This window comes from Echiichthys vipera (assembly GCF_963691815.1).
Source record: "Echiichthys vipera genome assembly, chromosome: 8".
Taxonomy (NCBI): Eukaryota; Metazoa; Chordata; class Actinopteri; order Perciformes; family Trachinidae; genus Echiichthys; species Echiichthys vipera.
This window is the reverse complement of record NC_139833.1, coordinates 2,578,483-2,596,656: the sequence shown is the minus strand read 5'-3', so window position 1 is coordinate 2,596,656 and position 18,174 is coordinate 2,578,483. Positions and strand designations below refer to the sequence as shown.

Sequence of the window (18,174 nt, the reverse complement as noted above, 5' to 3'; positions counted from 1 at the left end):
GCCTCGGAGAATGCTTCTTGCTGCCTCACGCGCCGTAACACGTCACACGCATTGATGTCGTCTTCGCAATGTGTCATTTTGTTTACAAATCTTTCCGTAGACCTTCTATCGGTACGTCGCTTACGTCAGAGTCATCATCAGTTGCAGTTCCAATTATTCCGGCCTTTCTGAATCCCGACAGGATGGTGTCGGTTGTCACTGAAGCCCGTGCTTTGTTGATCCAGCCAATGTTGAAAATATCAATTTTCACAGATACGGAAGAAGCAGCTAGCATCTTTATTTTAACAACGCACTTCTGCCATGACCCGCCCCCGCTGGATTGTGATTGGTTGACGTGTGTGTGTGACGATTGCTGATATACGCCTAGTCTCTTGCGTGACTGAGATAAATAACAGCCCGGGCTATTATTTGATATTTTACAGTAATGTGTTAATAATTTCACACATAAGTCGCTCCAGAGTATAAGTCGCACCCCCGCGGCCAAACTATGACAAAAACTGCGACTTATAATCCGAAAAATAAGTGTTTTGTGTCCGTCCCATGTCATCTTGTTGATTCAGTTTGTTTTGTAGATCCAGAAATCAATGAAAAGCTGAGGGGAAAACATTCCTACGTATGGATTTGGGACACAGTTGCCACCAGCTTTTTATATGATTGAAGTAATCTAAAAAAAACAACCTGTAACTTCAATCCTAATCTTAACTTTAAGCACCGCGCCGTGAGGTCAACTGTCAATGAGGTAGTTGTGTTTCACAGTAAACGCATGGGTGCAGTTCATTGTTGTTTGAAAATAGCAAACCGACGCAGCAGTGAAGAGTCAGCAGTGACGTATACAAATAAAGTGAAACCGTACGTGACCGCAGCGTTAGAGAAAGTTCTACCTTAGCTTTACAAACCCCCTAATCTCAGAAGTGCATGATGACAATAACAAGCTCTCTACGCTTTGTGCTTCTAACACTGACATTTGGGAGACCAATGTTTTCAGGTCAGCAGAGATAATATGCGTTTTTGGGTGCTAATTGTTGGGGTGAGTGTGTGTGTGTGTGTGTGTGTGTGTGTGTGTGTGTGTGTGTGTGTGTGTGTGTGTGTGTGTGTGTGTGTGTGTGTGTGTGTGTGTGTGTGTGTGTGTTCTCTTGTCGCCAAACACAAAAGCCTTTGATTTCACTGACAGACTTCAGAACAGCAAAGATCGGAGCCCGCTGCTGTTTAAAGTTTTATAATTGAAATATTCTCTGCAATCAACGGTGCCGTCTATGACTCGTCCCTAACCCGCTTTCTGTACAGTGCTTTCTTTTTATTTTATAAATACATATAATTTGATATAATTGCACTTACCTCCTCCATTTAATGACATGTTAGCTTTGTCTTATATCCCCCAAATCACCAGCCTCCAGTGTCCACACACCTCCGACTAAAGGAGGAGAAAATGATCAGTTCAATTATTGTTTACTGAAAGAAAAACACTGTGTGTGTGTGTGTGTGTGTGTGTGTGTGTGTGTGTGTGTGTGTGTGTGTGTGTATGTATAAAACATCATGTGGTCCAGTGGCATACGGGTAGAAAACACTGAAATGAAGATTTGTCTTGAGAAATAATTAGTCTTCAGTCATAAGTGCATGTTTGTGACGCTGGCAGGGAAACAACTCACACACTGACTTTCTAAGAGGAGGCTTCTCCACAGAACGGACGGCATCGAACACCGGAGCTTTTCAGATGTGCAGCTGTGAAGCTCACACACTGTTTATGATGGGTGGAATGAATTAAGAGCGGATGAACGCAATTCAGCGGAATAGATAGATAGTGCACTCTTGAAATTGTACATGGTCTTTGATAATAGGCATTTTCCGCACACACAAGCACACACGAACAGAGGTGTTACCGTAGGGCGACACGGTGGTGTGGCGATTAGCTGGTTGGTTCCAGGTTTGAATCCCGGCTGTGGCCCTTCTGTGTGGAGTTTGCATGTTGTCCCCGTGTCTGCGTGGGTTTTCTCCGGGATCTCCGGTTTCCTCCCACAGTCCAAAGACGTGCAGGTGTTCGGTTCATTGATGACTCTAAATCACCCGTAGGTGTGAATGGTTGTCTGTCTCTGTTCGTCTCTATGTGTCCTGTGATAGACTGGCGTCCTGTCCAGGGTGGACCCGCCTCACGCCCGATGTCAGCTGGGATCTGCTCCAGTCCCCAGCGACCCAAACAGGGACAAGAGGCTGAAGATGAATGAATGAATCCAATATTATTATATTTAAAAAATGGTAGATACCAAGTTGATAAAGGGAGTTTTCAGTGTTTAAAGTTATTTGTTGTCTTTCTCTCTTCAAACAAACACATCTGGAACATGAAGGGAGCTGTGGATGAAGGGGGTCTCATCGTTTTGGGTCGTGGGGGGATCGAGTTGGGAACCTCTGCCCCATACAGTCTGATCTGTACCGTCCATGCTGCGTCAGATAACTGCGCACCTCGCTGTACGTCACCCACTGCACCCTCCACAAAGCCGGGTTTATTAAAAAAGTTTGTTTCTCATCAACAGCTCGCTGCACCAAGGAGTGCGTCCACGGTCGCTGCGTCGCCCCAGACCGCTGCCAGTGTGAGGGAGGCTGGCGAGGCGACGACTGTTCCAGCGGTATGAATCAGCCTTTTCCCATCACTCACAGACATTTCCTCACTCTCTCTCTCGCTCTCGTTTGCTTTTCTCCTCCCGTCACTTCCCCTCCCTCTCTTCAGATGCACTGACAAACACTTGACATGCACAACAGGAAATGACAACTGGCCATTAGTCAAGTGGCTGATCTTCACATACGCACCACTCCATCACGCACAGAGAGCCTTTCCAATGGAAACAGCGAGGGAGCATTACCGCATCAACAGCAATGAGTCATTAATGTCTCAGTCCAGGAACCGGTTTAGTAGACCAGGAGGAGCTGCACCTCCACCTCCCCAACACTTATAATTCAAAATGAACAATAACTGTGCAGCTTTTCAAATTAAAGTCCAGGTGTGCTTTAACTTGAAAGGATTAAAAACGGTGTGATACACTGAGAGTAGCCATTAAAAAAGAGTTCTGACAGACATGAAACCTGCTCCTTCTCCCCGTTGTGACTTCTCTTACAGAGCTAAAGTCAGCAGAAACGCTTATATAACGGTTATTCAAGGCACCAACGCAGAGCGGTGAGTCTAACCCGCTTTGTCTTCTCTGAAATCTCCTTAAATCTGATCGTCCAAACAACGCGGAGTGTGAAACCAGAACCACATTTCGCGGGGGCTGCTGTCCCCCTCGCTGAAGGTTTTCCACTGCCTTCAGCCCGTTTCAACGCAGTCAGCTGGGTCAATAGTACACAGCTCAACTCCTCCGCTTCCCCCCCCCCCCTTATTCCTCTGCAGAGAGAAGGAGTTAGCTTGAACGGGTAGTGGTTGGTGTCTTGACAGGGGGATGATGTGAAGGGGAAATGGAAAATGTTACCCCACTCTCTCTCTCTCTCTCTCTCTTGCATGGTCCAGTTCTCTCCGTCTCTTCTTACACTCCCCTCCCTCCCCTAACCCTCACTTAAATGTTCTTTCTGTGTTTTCACTCTGCTCTCTTCTCTTCTTCCACTCCTCCTCCTCCTCCTCCTCGGCCCCACTGTATCGTCCTATAATGGAGTCTTTTTTGGCAGAACCGGCCCTGACACTTCCTGGATGCCTGTGTGTTGAGCTATCTAAGTATGGGAAAGAGGAGAGGGGACTGAGGTTTTCATGCTGAACACTCTCAGGACTGTTTGACCATGAATATAGAGAATAGAAGAGAGGAGGGAGGAGTGAACTTGACGCACAGTATTCAGATATTTGACTTCAGTAAATGTACTAACGCCACAGTGTGTAAAGAAGTATCACAGTAAATGTCATTGCTCAGTAAAATGTCCGTGTTTTATTACTTATATATGAAGTTTCTGGATTAATAGCGTATGCTGCATTTTACTGCTGTATGTGTTTAAGGTTGTACTCACTTGAACTCTTTTGTACACTCTGTCGGGGGGGGCAGGGGGTGTAATCTGCAGCAATGCATCATACGTGTCTTCAGTAAGATCATCCTGTTTTGTAGCTTAGCCGTCCCGGGAGAAGCACGTTTTGCGATGCGTTTACCAGCTGATGCAAGAGGCTTTTTAAAGACTTTGTATTAAGTAGAAGAACACGGAGGTGAGAAGGTTCCAGGTTCGAATCCCGGCTGGGGCCCTTCTGTGTGGAGTTTGCATGTTGTCCCCGTGTCTGCGTGGGTTTTCTCCGGGTTCTCCGGTTTCCTCCCACAGTCCAAAGACGTGCAGGTGTTGGGTTCATTGATGACTCTAAATCACCCGTAGGTGTGAATGGTTGTCTGTCTCTGTTCGTCTCTATGTGTCCTGTGATAGACTGGCGTCCTGTCCAGGGTGGACCCCGCCTCACGCCCGGTGTTAGCTGGGATCGGCTCCAGCCCCCCCATGACCCAGATAGGGATAAACGGTTGAAGATGATGAAGAAGTAGAATAATAGAAAATAATAGAAAAGGAACAACTCGTACTTCAGTTTATCCAAAACGTTCAAATTCCCCAAATTAACAGGACACGAAGTGCGTGAAAAATATTAATCTAAAAAGTAACTAAAGCTGTAAAAAGTGCGATATTCGTCTCTGAGATGTAGAGGAGTACTTCAAACCTGCATCAGTTGCATGTTTTCACTGACAACAAGAGAAGAGGAGTGGGAGAGGAGGAAAAACGGTGGTATTGACACTGATGGAGGTTAGAGACGAGCAGGAATGTGGCTCACTGGGACCTACAAGATGTCGTGTCAAAGTATTTAACGCTCTACGTAAGCCGTGTTTGGGAGCAGATTTGAATAGAGACGGCAGTGAGAGAGTGAGAGAGAGCTGGAAATCAAAAACAAGCAGCGAGGGTTGTTTGTGTGTCTAGGAGATCATGTGGACAGTGTACGCGAGCGAAAGCCAAACCAGCGCTTGGATAACTCTCCGGGGAAAAGCAAGAATTTTCCCACCACATCGGTGCGCATTCCTAATAACAGACAGTCAAGAGATGCCAGTTCTGAAGTGTGTGTCAGTCAGTGGGTTTACGTGAAACGCAGTCGATACAGATGCTGGTTCCCATCACTGTTAAAGATCACACGTATGGATACATGGACATCTCTCAATGCACAGAAATTAAGTCAAAGGGGACCTGTTATTAGCTTCTTCTTCAGGTTCATATGTGTAATTTATGTTTCAACTAGAACATTTACAAGCTTTAACGTTTAAAAAAACACTATTTTTCTCATACTGCTCATTGCTGCAGCGTCTGTATTCAGTCCCCCTCCCTCCCGATGAGCCCAGTCTGTCCTGATTGGTCGGACACTTCCTGGTCTCCTCCCCGTTGTTCCTCCCACTACAGCTGCCGCTAGCATAGTAGCATGTAGTAAACAGTAAACTACGGGGCAATAAAGCAGCAATTTCCACCGTCTGAAATCATAAATAACGCTTTATAAACCCAACAACATAACTAGACTTGTAGCAAGTGTGCTCTCAATTTAGGGAGTAACGACGCAAGTAACACATATTACAGCTTTGTCCGCCGTTAGCATGCAGCTACATGTAGTGAACAGCAGCATGTTCCCTTTGGCGCATAGCTGCACTAAGTGGGCTTGCTCTTCCTGGAGCAGACGACCTTATTTGAAAATCAGAGAAAGGAGGCGTTGACAGCGGTCTGTTTTAGTGATAGACCGAAACATAGCGGCCGATATTTGTGTTTTTTACGTGTCTCGGTATCGGCCGATGCGGGCTGCTGCGTTTTGCCGATAGTTTTTTTCCCGGCATTACAAACAGACGTCCACAGGAAGTTCCGAGTTGCGTCTTTTTTTCATTCATCTTCAGCCTCTTGTCCCTGTCGGGGTCGCGGGGGGCTGGAGCAGATCCCAGCTGACATCAGGCGTGAGGCGGGGTCCACCCTGGACAGGACGCCAGTCTATCACAGGACACATAGAGACGAACAGAGACAAACAACCATTCACACCTACGGGTGATTTAGAGTCATCAATGAACCGAACACCTGCACGTCTTTGGACTGTGGGAGGAAACCGGAGAACCCGGAGAAAACCCACGCAGACACGGGGACAACATGCAAACTCCACACAGAAGGGCCCCAGCTGGGATGCGAACCTCGAACCTTCTCGCTGTGAGGCGGCAGTGCTAACCACTTAGTTCAATAAATGTTCCTTTTTTTAAAAATTGAGATGCGTAACATTTATCATCAGCATTGGGTCATTTTTATCATGTAAACTGTCGGGGGCAGAAGTTGTATCGGCTCCAAATATCGGCTCGAGAAAATCGTCAGTCCGTATCGGTCATCGTCTAAGGCTGGGGGGAAAAAACAAAACCCTGAGAAGCTCTGCTCATGGGGGGTTAGACCGGTCACCCATATACCATTTACCTCGTTATTTGAGACTTTGGTCATTTTGAGCATGAACATCTGACATTAGCACAAGATCCATATGACAGAAACTCAGGAAAAGTCTCCCTTAAGTTTTTATTATCCAGGACGCGTCATTGAGATCGAGACCTGCCTGAGCGCAGTAGTTCAGTGAGCGTGTGGTCGTCACACTGTTGTGTTACTATGATAAATAATTAAACATGCTATGGCATTAAAACTGAGCTATTTTGCACAAATGCTAAGAAGGAACATCTGCCACAAAAACTACTTGTGTGTCAAACATGTGGAAATTTGGGGTTTGATCGTCGTTGCAGTGATTAAGTCGTAGTCAGACACACTCGAGCTAATGTGAATGCGTTCGATGAAGGTAAACAAACTCAGCAACACGGTCGGAGAAAGCCTTTCACTTGAGGATGTATGTTTACACGCGGATAAACAAACAGACGGGAGTAGTTTTCGTCAGTGGAGGGCTTGGATGAAAATCACACGTCCAATCTGCTCAATTTAACCCATTCACTCATCTAGTGTGTGTGTCTGGCAGGATCGGTTCTCATGCCGACAGTCCTGCAGAGTCTTCGGTAAACCTCCCCTTCTGTCCTGGAGAATGTCCGTGTAAACATAATCGCTGCTCCAGCTGAGTTTCTCATTAGTCAACTCTGGCAGAACCCCCCCCTCTCAGATGCCCACACAGAAAACAAGCGAAGGTATGATTCACTTAAACAGAGAGGAGGGAAAGGGTCCTGCTCCACGTTAGTGAAATAAACATTACGCTCCATGGCAGAGCGCTTTGCACCAGGCCAAATTTGGCTCTACCCTACCCTCTGAGTAGTTATTGTCATAGCAGTTCGTGGACTTTCTCAAAAGTGAGGTAGAGCATGTGTGCGCGCTGAGGAGAGGCACTGAGAACATGGACGCATGTGACGTGCAGCTCAGGCTTTGATGGATGTGTACTGGGTGCATGAGGAAAGACGAGTCCCGGAGGTCAGCGTGAAATCGTTGGAATTGTTTTTGGCTGGAGAGACGATGGTTGACGCCCGTCCATGTGTTACGTCAGTGCCGCTGGATACCACATCCTCTCACTGATGTCGGAGACAGTCCGAGGTATCGATGAGAAATTTGAAGAATGCACCCGTGAACAATCTGGGTTCTCATAACGCGACCCGGTGGACTGAGGTCTCTTCAGCATAAATTGAAATCCAAACCTTGTGTGAATGTCCACTTCGTGCGAACCCCCCCCCCCTCCCCCCGCCCCCCCGGAGCCGACCCTCTGGCTTCTGTAAAACTAACCGTTTAAAACTCGTCCATCTTGTGAGCACCATGCAAATCTGCCTGCCAATTTGAAATGATTTGGTGGGTAACATGACACTCCAGAGCTAAAGGGGGGCGATTTGGATGCAGACGCATGAGGGAGAGCGGCAGTAATGTGTGGTAGAGTCGGTGCTTCACGTCACCCCCCGAGCATTCTTCCTCTCCTTTCTCTTCTGCTCTTCATCTCTGTGTTGTTGAACTTAATCAGATTTGTTTCTGTTTGTTTGTTTTTCCGTGACATCATATATATATATATAACCGTGGACACCACAGAGCTTCGGAGGAAAACTGACTGAGGAAAAGCAAAAGTGACACAAAATAGTCGCGCGTGCACCGTATGCAAGTTCCTGTAACCATGAGTAATCTTATTTGTCTTATTCCCAGAACTGCGGAGTAGCTTTGACTTAATGTTTAGAGTAGGAAGCGTATTACTGGAAGCTGACGGGTTCAAATCGTTGGAAAATGTGGTGCAATGTAAGTGAGAATGTGCAGCGCAGAGTCATGACAGTACTGAGGGGAAACAATCTGGGTGAATACGGTTTTAAGTGAGGACTTTAAGGAGGACTTATGCCCCATGTTAAGGTGGTAGTGTTTGATTTTCATCCATTTTCCCCCGGGAGATTACTCTTGTTTTTATCAGAATAGTGAAATATCTCAAGTTTGGAGGTTGAGATTAAACAAAATCTCAACCATGCTTTAGGGTCCTTGTCCCCCCCTCCAGGCCCGTTTGTACTCACACTACCTGGGCCTCGGTGAATGCTTCTTGCTGCCTATACGTCATCACGCCGTAACACGTCACACGCATTGATGACGTCATGGCGATGCGTGGCTTTGTTTCCAGATCTTTCCGTAGACCTCAGAGTTTTTGTGCGTCTTGTCGACTGTTTTTGAATCTTTTCATCGACCAAATCTGCAGTAAACACTCCACCTCCGCATCACACCACTTTGGTTTAAAGCAATTCCTTTAAACCAAAAGTCTAACGTCAAAATTCACGACAGTTCTACATGAATGGTGCGTTTTAATACCTCCCTTTTCCCTTTTACCTTTCAGCCTGCGACGACAAACGCTGGGGACCCGGCTGCAGTCAGCCGTGCAAGTGTGAGAACGGCGCTCTCTGCGATCCAGTCAAGGGGACGTGCCAGTGTCTCCCAGGGTTCATAGGACGCTACTGTGAGGAGTCCTGTCCAGCAGGCACCTTTGGGAAGGGCTGTCTGCAGCGGTGCAAGTGTGGCACCGGAGGATCCTGTGACAAAGTAACCGGAGAGTGTTTGTGTCGGGACGGATTCACAGGGACTTTGTAAGTGCACAGAACTAATAAATATTATATAAGCTTGCATATTAGGAGATGATCACAAACATGTAACATTTTGGAAGGGTTCCAGTTTCAACATTTCTGAAATTACACGCAGATTGTTTGCTATCAAGGTCAAAATACTTTATTAGTCCCTGAAAGAACAATTTGAGTCAATCTGAGGGTGCACTCCCACTGTGCCTCCGTCCCGTGCCCCGTGCTTTAGGGTCCTTGTCCCCCCCTCCAGGCCCGTTTGTACTCACACTACCTGGGCCTCGGAGAATGCTTCTTTCTGTCCATACGTCATCACGCCGTAACACGTCACACAAACACAAGCAAACTAAACATATGGCATTGAATTATATACATGAAATATAAGTGAGTGTGTTCGTATGACCAGTGCAGGTGGTGGTGTGCAAGTTAAAGTGTCCAGTGAAAGGGGGGGGGGGGGGGTGTTAATATAACACCTGTGATTTGGGTACGTTAATATAACGTATGAGTTTCAGATGTCGTTAATATAACGAATGACCGTTAAGTGTCTTTAACAGAATTCCAGAGCCTGATGGCAGAGGGGATGAAACTGTTCTTGTGGCGGGAGGTTTGGGTCCTGATGGGCCGCAGCCTCCAGGGCCAGAGGGGAGGGGTTCAAACAGGTAGTGTCCAGGGTGGGAGGGATCAGCAGCTATCTTCCCTGCTCTCCTCAGGGTCCTGGAAGAGCTCTGGGAGAGAAGGGAGGTTGCAGCCAATCACCTTTTCTGCAGAACGTATGATACGCTGCAGTCTGCACCTGTCCGTGGCAGAGGCAGCAGTATCAGGTCATAAACCATTAAAACTCTGACGCTAGAATAAAAGTCAAGGAATTACTGAAGTTCTTACAATTCGTCCAGAGAGGAACATAAATGTCTGAACCAAATTTTACGGTAATCCCTCAAATAGTCGAGAGTTTTGGTTAAAAAACAGAAAAAGTAAAAACATCCTGGGGTTGCTGGTGGGAAATTATGGGCTCATCAGCAGGAATCATCCTCTGGGGACCATGAACGTCTGCACAAACATGTCACGGCAATCCATTAAATGGTTGGTGAGATATTTACTGCAGGTCTGAACCGAACCGACGTTGCCATTCTGGAGTCATGCTCCTAAAAACTGACGATTTGCAGACGACTGGAGCAGACGACCTTATTTGAAAATCAGAGAAAGGAGGCGTTGACAGCGGTCTGTTTTAGTGATAGACCGAAACATAGCGGCCGATATTTGTGTTTTTGACGTGTCTCGGTATCGGCCGATGCGGGCTGCTGCGTTTTGCTTTTTTTCCCGGCATTACAGACAGACGTCCACAGGAAGTTCGGAGTTGCGTCTTTTTTTCATTCATCTTCATCCTCTTGTCCCCTGTCGGGGTCGCGGGGGGCTGGAGCCGATCCCAGCTGACATCGGGCGTGAGGCGGGGTCCACCCTGGACAGGACGCCAGTCTATCACAGGACACATAGAGACGAACAGAGACAGACAACCATTCACACCTACGGGTGATTTAGAGTCATCAATGAACCGAACACCTGCACGTCTTTGGACTGTGGGAGGAAACCGGAGAACCCGGAGATAACCCACGCTGACACGGGGACAACATGCAAACTCCACACAGAAGGACCCCAGCCGGGATTCGAACCAGGAACCTTCTCGCTGTGAGGCGATAGTGCTAACCACTAAGTTCAATAAATGTTCCTTTTTTTTAAAATTGAGTTGCGTAACATTTATCATCAGCATTGGGTCATTTTTATCATGTAAATAGACGGGGGCAGAAGTTGTATCGGCTCCAAATATCGGCTCAAGGAAATCGTCAGTCCGTATCGTTCATCGACGCCAGTCTATCACAGGACACAGGGAGACGAACAGAGACGGACAGGCCTAAGTGCAATTTCAGAGTCATCAATGAACCCAACACGAGCATGTTTTTGGATGATCAAGGAAATCGTCAGTCCGTATCGGAAAAATTGACGATTTCCTTTTTTGGAATGAGCCATTTTCAGCGTTTGTGCAGTTCATCGTTTCATTTAGGAGACACTCACACATCACTCCTGACTTCATTATCCTAAGAGAGCCGTCAGACACAGATATGTCAGTTCCTATAAAAGTCCACAACTTCATCCTAAAGTGGAAAAAAACGACCCTGTGAACGACGCTGTACTCCATGAGTCATCTGTTACGCCCTTTTTTTTAGATGCCCCTGAGGATGAGCGAGCAATGAGAACTCTTCCCCACTAAATATGAGTGGAAACTGTGATTCTGCCAACATGAACACACAACACACACCACTCTGAGCTAAATAAGAACGAGGGCTTGGCAACACTGATTATGGGAGAACGCTCCGAGATGTAATGCGCATATTTGAAGGCTGTGTTATTTCACCTCAAGGGTGCGTAAGAAAATACATCCCAACATTCAGTCGCACAGGTAGTTTCAGCCAAGTGATGTGATTGGTCGAAGACACGTTCCAGCCTCGCTGATGAGTCCCACAAAGCTGCTGAAACGCCAGCTTTTCCCAGGGATCAGAGAGCTACTGTTATTTTTTATTGCTCTCTTCAGGAGGGTTTTCTTCAGGGTAATTTAGGAGAATATAATAATATGGCTGTATGAACTGCTAAATTCTCTCTATCAAGGTCATTATGTCTTTTCACAACTGCACTATTGATGCAAGATTTCCACATCTTTGAGCCAAGAAGAAGAACTCCTACCTTCCTCTCCTTTAAGAGTAAAAGGCATGCATTCAAAGTGGCATCAAATATACTAAAAGAACCCAAAGTACAATGGAAATCTGCAGAATGGCCCATTTAAGAATATTGTAGTATTATGGATGCATTAATATGTGTATCCCTTTAATGTTGCAGCAGGTAAAGGTGGAAGAAATTTGACTTTATGTTGCTTTAAATTCCCCCCATGGATCAATAAAGTCTGATCTTTATAATAGAACATCATCATGTATTAATCAATCATTCATTCATTCATATTTAACCGCTTGTCCCTGTCGGGGTCGTGGGGGGGCAGAAGCCGATCCCAGCTGACATCGGGCATGAGGCAGGGTCCACCCTGGACAGGACGCCAGTCTATCACAGGACACATAGAGACGAACAGAGACAGACAACCATTCACACCTACGGGTGATTTAGAGTCATCAATCATATTTTGGATTATCGACCTGCATCTGCTATGTAGGCTGTACGGTGGTGTAGTGGTTAGCGTTGTCGCCTCACAGCGAGAAGGTTTTCAGGGTCGCCTTTCTGTGTGGAGTTTGCATGTTGTCCCCGTGTCTGCGTGGGTTTTCTCCGGGTTCTCCGGTTTCCTCCCACAGTCCAAAGACGTGCAGGTGTTCGGTTCATTGATGACTCTAAATCACCCGTAGGTGTGAATGGTTGTCTGTCTCTGTTCGTCTCTATGTGTCCTGGGATAGACTGGCGTCCTGTCCAGGGTGGACCCCGCCTCACGCCCGATGTCAGCTGGGATCGACCCCGACCCCAGGATAAGCGGTTGAAGATGAATGAATGAATCTGCTGTAGCCAGTGACTAACGTTATCAGTTAAAAGGAAGTTTTAAATTGTAGTGGAGTAGAAGAGAAAGGAAATACTATAAGCAGAGTATCTTAAACTGTGCTGAAGAACAGTACTTGGGTAAATGCAACCACTATTTTGTTCCTCATTACTGTAGAACAAAACATTTACGCGAGTCCTCAGGAATGTCCCGGGACATATGGAGCGTTTTTGACTAAAGTGGTCCATTAAACTGTTATTAAGCCTCGACTCCATCCTCTCCCCACCAGCTGTGAGAAGGCGTGTCCCAGGAAATGCCAGGCGCGATGCCCCTGCCAGAATGGTGGCATCTGTAAAGGCAAAGGGATCTGCGATTGCCCACCTGGATGGACGGTATGTTTTCCAGTTAAAGCCTGCACTGACACTAACCTTCATGTTATCCGTGGGGGGTTGCCAGATCTTGGATTAGTCTCGTGTGTTGTATTCCAGCTGGCTCCGAACCTTGGACAAACAGTCCGACTATATTTCTTAAGACATGTTGAAGGCAACTTGTCATCTCTGGAGACAGGCAGAGGGAAGGTTTTCCACTAATGTGAAAAAATGCTTAAGGAGGTTTTCTTTGTCTCTGGAAGACGTGCATGAGATAAGTGACTGTGACCCCATAAGGGAGAAAACTAACCAATTTTCTGAGCAACTGCGTCTATTGTTTTAAAATTGCTTTGTTGGTGCAGTTTTCTGCAATGATGCATCTGCGTTTACTCGCCATTTCTCCGCCTCATTGGTTTTTCTCTCCTCGTTGTGCTGCAGGGTGCAGTTTGCACGGAGCGATGTTCACAGGGAAGGTTCGGACAGAACTGTGCTGACGAGTGCGTCTGCCACAACCGGGGCAAATGCGACCCCGAGACTGGACAGTGCCAGTGTGCTAAAGGTTTCACTGGTAACAGGTGTGTACGTGCGAGAGTGTTGTTTTTATGTGGCTGCTTCTGAAGCTTATTTCTCCAGTGCAAGTTAAAGAACCAAAACACAAAACAAAGTCAAACTCTAAGTGAATAGTATTAAAGCGTCACAGCCCAGATGGTGGGGTTAATATGAGCATGCTGTGTGCAGTTAGCCGATGTCAGATTGCATGTTTTCTAGTCACTGAACTGTCGATCACTGCAGCTTTCATGTCAAATACAATTCATTCTAACTATTAACAGACAAACACAGCCTCGGTTAACGTTCCGCTAACCTCAACACAACATGGAAGTCTAGTTTGTGGTCTACATGCGAATCAACAACAGACTTGTGCATTGATTTCCATTGTGTCCGGCTCTTCTGTGTTTCTCTGTAACATTCTGTGTAACTTCCCTCAGGTGCAACGAGGAGTGCGCTGCAGGCACTTACGGTCAAGACTGTAAAGGTGTGTGCGACTGTGCTAACGGTGCGCGCTGCTACAACATCGACGGGGGCTGCTTGTGCGAGCCAGGCTTCAGTGGTCCACACTGCAGGGACAGGATGTGTGCACCTGGCAAATACGGCATGCACTGTGAACGCACGTGTCTCTGCCAGGACAAGCACACACTCAGGTGAGCGGATGTTGTCAGAAGAAGGGGAAGAAGCTTTGAGGCAGTGCTACTCTGAAATAACCCAATTCTGGTTGAGGAAAACCTCAGTGAGCAGCGCTAAAGTTAGCTAGCCACTAGTGGACTTGAGCTCATCCGCCCCTCAGAGAAGCTAGTCCTGGTTGTTCATCAGCGTTACAGATTAGTGCTGCTTTAGTATCGAAGATGGAAACGTTTACTTGAAACATTTTAGAAACTCACTCTGTCATCAAGACTTTTGTCTCGTAAATGTGAAGCATACTGTAAAATACGTCCAATAACGCATGAAGCTTACCTTCTTGAGGCTTGTCCAAGCACGTTTTCGAGTCCTCAGCACTCACGCTCGATGCTGCCGCCCGTGTCTGTTAAACAACCAGGGCTTTGGGGTTGTTCTGCTCCTTCTGGACAGGGCTAATGAAAGTTAGCCTACTGGGTAACTGGGAAAGAAAGAACTGTGGTCAAAATAAGCAACGACTGTAATTTAATGTCATTTTTTCATGATACTGAAGGCAACCAGGCTAGCTTACTAGACTGCCTAATAGGTAGTTTGAACAGAGCAAAGGTAAGCTAATCGTTAGCTGTAATGTTAGACTGGAGTCAGTTGGGCTTTAAAATACTGCAGCTAGCTCCTTTCCTAACTCTTACCTGTTTCCCCTGAGTGGCTCCGCACCTTCACCCTACACATCACATTAGATCCACACGGGAATTTCATTTGACCGAGTCTGGCTGACCTGATGGGCGTGGATTTATAAAGGGCACCAAGGACGACGGTGATTGGTTTAAAGAAACAACCCAGAGCGTTTTTACGACCTACACCAGAGTTTGAACTTGTGGCAATGTGAGACTAAATTTGACCCCACTAGACAGGCACCCGGGGTGTGCAGGCCTCTGCCAAGGCCACGCCCCATCGCACAATATAAATGAAAGTGTGCGCGTCTGCCCCAAGACTCAGATGCTTCACCCTTCAAGTTTCATCAAAATCAGCCTGTAATCCTGCTGTCAGACACAAACAGACCAACAAACCGAACCAAAGACACAACCTCCTTAGTGTAAAAATGACACCTCGTCTGAGGACTGTGTGTGTGTGTGTGTGTGTGTGTGTGCAGACTCCCTCACAAGTGGGGCAGTCAATCACCTAATCAGTCAGAGTAATCGGAGACACCTGTGTCGGTATGCGTGTTTGCTAATAAGCTCAGCTAAATGAGAGTTTTTTTCAACCAATAAGAGTTTTTCTGATTTCCAAACAGCTCTGACGCTCAAAAATGACGCTCAATAAAATAAAAATGTGGTAGAAATGACTTGAATCACCCAAAGCGATTTGTGATTTCTACCTCTACAAAGTACACCTGCAGTACACAGTGTTTTTTGGGGGGAGTGGGGTTTGTTGTTCTTTGGCAGTCAGCGCTTTCTCACTGTTTCTTTATATTTCTGTGGCAGTTTCATCATATTTACCTCTGTTTTCATTGAGCAGCTGCCACCCAATGAAAGGCGAATGCACGTGCCAGCCAGGGTGGGCAGGACTGTTCTGCAACGAGACCTGCGCTCACGGTTTCTACGGTCACGGCTGCCTGGAGCCGTGTCTGTGTGTGAACGGAGGGGTGTGTGATAGTGCCACCGGACAATGCCAGTGCGCCCCCGGGTACATGGTGAGTGGTGGAGTTTCACATGATTTAGTTAGAAATCGGTGGGCGAATGATAAATAAAAGGTTTGAATCGTTTTTATTTTGTTCTCCCTCCAGGTTAATGACTGTTTTTGTTATTGCAGGGGGTTCACTGTGAGAGTTTGTGTAAAAGTGGCACCTACGGCAAGAACTGCTCACTGGAGTGCTCGTGTGAAAACTTCGTCGACTGCTCGCCAAACGACGGGACTTGTTTCTGCAAAGAGGGTAAACATGTTCACACTGAGAGGCTTATTTTTGCTCGACCTGTTGACAGACAGATGAATGCATGACTGGAGCAAAACTGGTGAAATAACTTTCTGTCAAACATGGCTGGCGGTGCTTTGTGTGTCCGCAGGCTGGCGTGGGCCGGACTGTTCCACCCCCTGCTCTGAGGGAACCTGGGGCCCAGGATGCAACGCCACCTGCCACTGCGCCAACGGGGCAAAATGTGACCCCGCAGATGGATCCTGCGCCTGCACAGCCGGCTGGCAGGGGGCGCGCTGTGACCAGGCGTGCTCGGTAAATACCTGAACATAAGGCTTTATAGTTTGACCTATTTTGTTTTAGAAGTGGCCGCCAGATCTCAAACTAGAAGAAAAGTGTCTTTTTGTGACATGTTTTTATGCAGCAATCACTTTAAACCTACCAACTGTGCTACACACATCACTCTGCACAGGGAGTAGATGATACCAAGGTGGGTAAACTCTAACCTGTAGTCAGCGATCTCTGAAAACCACTAACAACCCGACAATAATCTTTGATTTCATGAAACCTGCTGACTAAGACTTCACATTGTAAAGACGGTCCATTCACAAATGAGCGAACGGTCGATAAAAAGGTAGGTTAAATAGATTACAACTTTATTAAAGCTGAAGTAGGTAAAAGGCAAAAAGCCATAATTTGAGGTAGAGTGAGACCTCCTCCTGCAGCGCTCCCTCTCCCCTCTCAGTCCTGAGCCAATAGGAACGCTCCCTCTCTCTGAACTGAGCTGTGATTGGCCAAAGTCTCCCGTCACATCTCCATTTTCTAAAGAGTAGGTGCAGGAGTGTCTCAGAACTGAATAAAAATGTGATAAAAGACCATAAAATAAGCTGCCTTCCTCAGGTTTAACACAGAAAGACATGTTTGTGTCGAGGATGCTCGATGTCCGTGCACGCTGAAATAGAATAAAACAAAATGAATGATAAGTGGAGGTGAAAATACAGGATACAGTGTTTAAATGGACCGATCTGTGCACCCTCCACTCCTTTAGTCCTGGACTCAGGCCACAGCGCTCCGTGGAAACACATGCCACTTTGTAAAACAACACTAAGCGTAGAAGATAAGACAAATTGCACTATATATTTATTCTTTGTCGTGCTGAGCGGACAAACGAAGTGCTATCTTTGATAAGAGAAATACACAAATCATAAGGGTGGTAATCGTACAGAACATGTTGGTTCTGATTGGACCGTCTGTAGAAACGCTGTCCAGCTTTTCATCCCGTACCTCTCCATATTGGACGCTTTAATCTGGGTTTTGGACGCGTGCCCCTTCATGTCTCTGCCGTGCCAACCCACCAGGCTGTCTACACAGCGACACGTTGCCAGTGTAGTGTTTTGCCTGACTCTGACTGAGCTGGCCGAACGTCCAAGAGATTCCCCTGACAGTTCTTTGCCCGTTTGGCATTTGCTCACATGTGCAGATGGGCACGTTCGGGCCAGGCTGCCTGAAGAGGTGTGATTGTGTTCACGCCGACAGCTGCCAAGCGACCAGCGGAGAGTGCCACTGTCTGCCAGGCTGGTGGGGTAAGTGATGACGTCGTCTTGGTGTCGCTGCCAGCTTGGCTTTGGTGCCACAGATAAGTGTGGTCCAACAGAACTAAGTGAGACACAGGGTTTAAAACACTCTGAAGTAAGATTCAATTCAATTCAATTCAATTCAATTTTATTTATAGTGTCAAATCATAACAAAAGTTATCTCAGGACACTTTACAGAGTAGGTAAAGACCACACTCAATGACTTATTTATGATTTACATAGACCCAACAATTCCTCTGTAGAGTACAGTGGCAACGAAAACCTTCCCTATAACAGGCAGGAACGTCAGACAGACCCAGCTCTTTGGAGGACGGCCATCTGTCTTGACCGGTTGGGGAGGAAGAAAAGGAGAGAGAAAGAGAGAAAAGACACACAGATGAAGAACACAGAAGATAACAATCCGAATCAAAGAGAGACAGTCTATATACTGTATACTTTACCAAAGGCTGCAGCTGTTAGTTTTCATTTTAAAAGCTGTATAAGATCCGCAATCCTACAGTTTCTTTATTTTCCATATTAATATTATTACATGTGGTGTTTGTAGGAAGTATTCACGTCCTTTAAGTAAAAGTAATAATACTGCAGTGTAAAAATG

The 18,174-nt window shown here is 46.6% G+C and overlaps 1 protein-coding gene across 2 annotated transcripts in view; it reads left to right on the top strand.

Moving 5' to 3' along the window:
* The window catches only part of pear1 (platelet endothelial aggregation receptor 1), a 72,734-nt gene that overhangs the window by 42,353 nt on the left and 12,207 nt on the right, over window positions 1–18,174 (top strand). For both annotated transcript variants that reach the window (XM_083919004.1, XM_083919003.1), the window contains exons 5-13: window positions 2,526–2,618; window positions 8,780–9,026; window positions 12,827–12,929; window positions 13,344–13,480; window positions 13,892–14,104; window positions 15,591–15,765; window positions 15,885–16,005; window positions 16,136–16,299; window positions 17,465–17,567. In XM_083919004.1, the coding sequence (XP_083775130.1) occupies window positions 2,526–2,618; window positions 8,780–9,026; window positions 12,827–12,929; window positions 13,344–13,480; window positions 13,892–14,104; window positions 15,591–15,765; window positions 15,885–16,005; window positions 16,136–16,299; window positions 17,465–17,567 (1,356 nt within the window). The remainder of the gene's footprint in view (window positions 1–2,525; window positions 2,619–8,779; window positions 9,027–12,826; window positions 12,930–13,343; window positions 13,481–13,891; window positions 14,105–15,590; window positions 15,766–15,884; window positions 16,006–16,135; window positions 16,300–17,464; window positions 17,568–18,174) is intronic.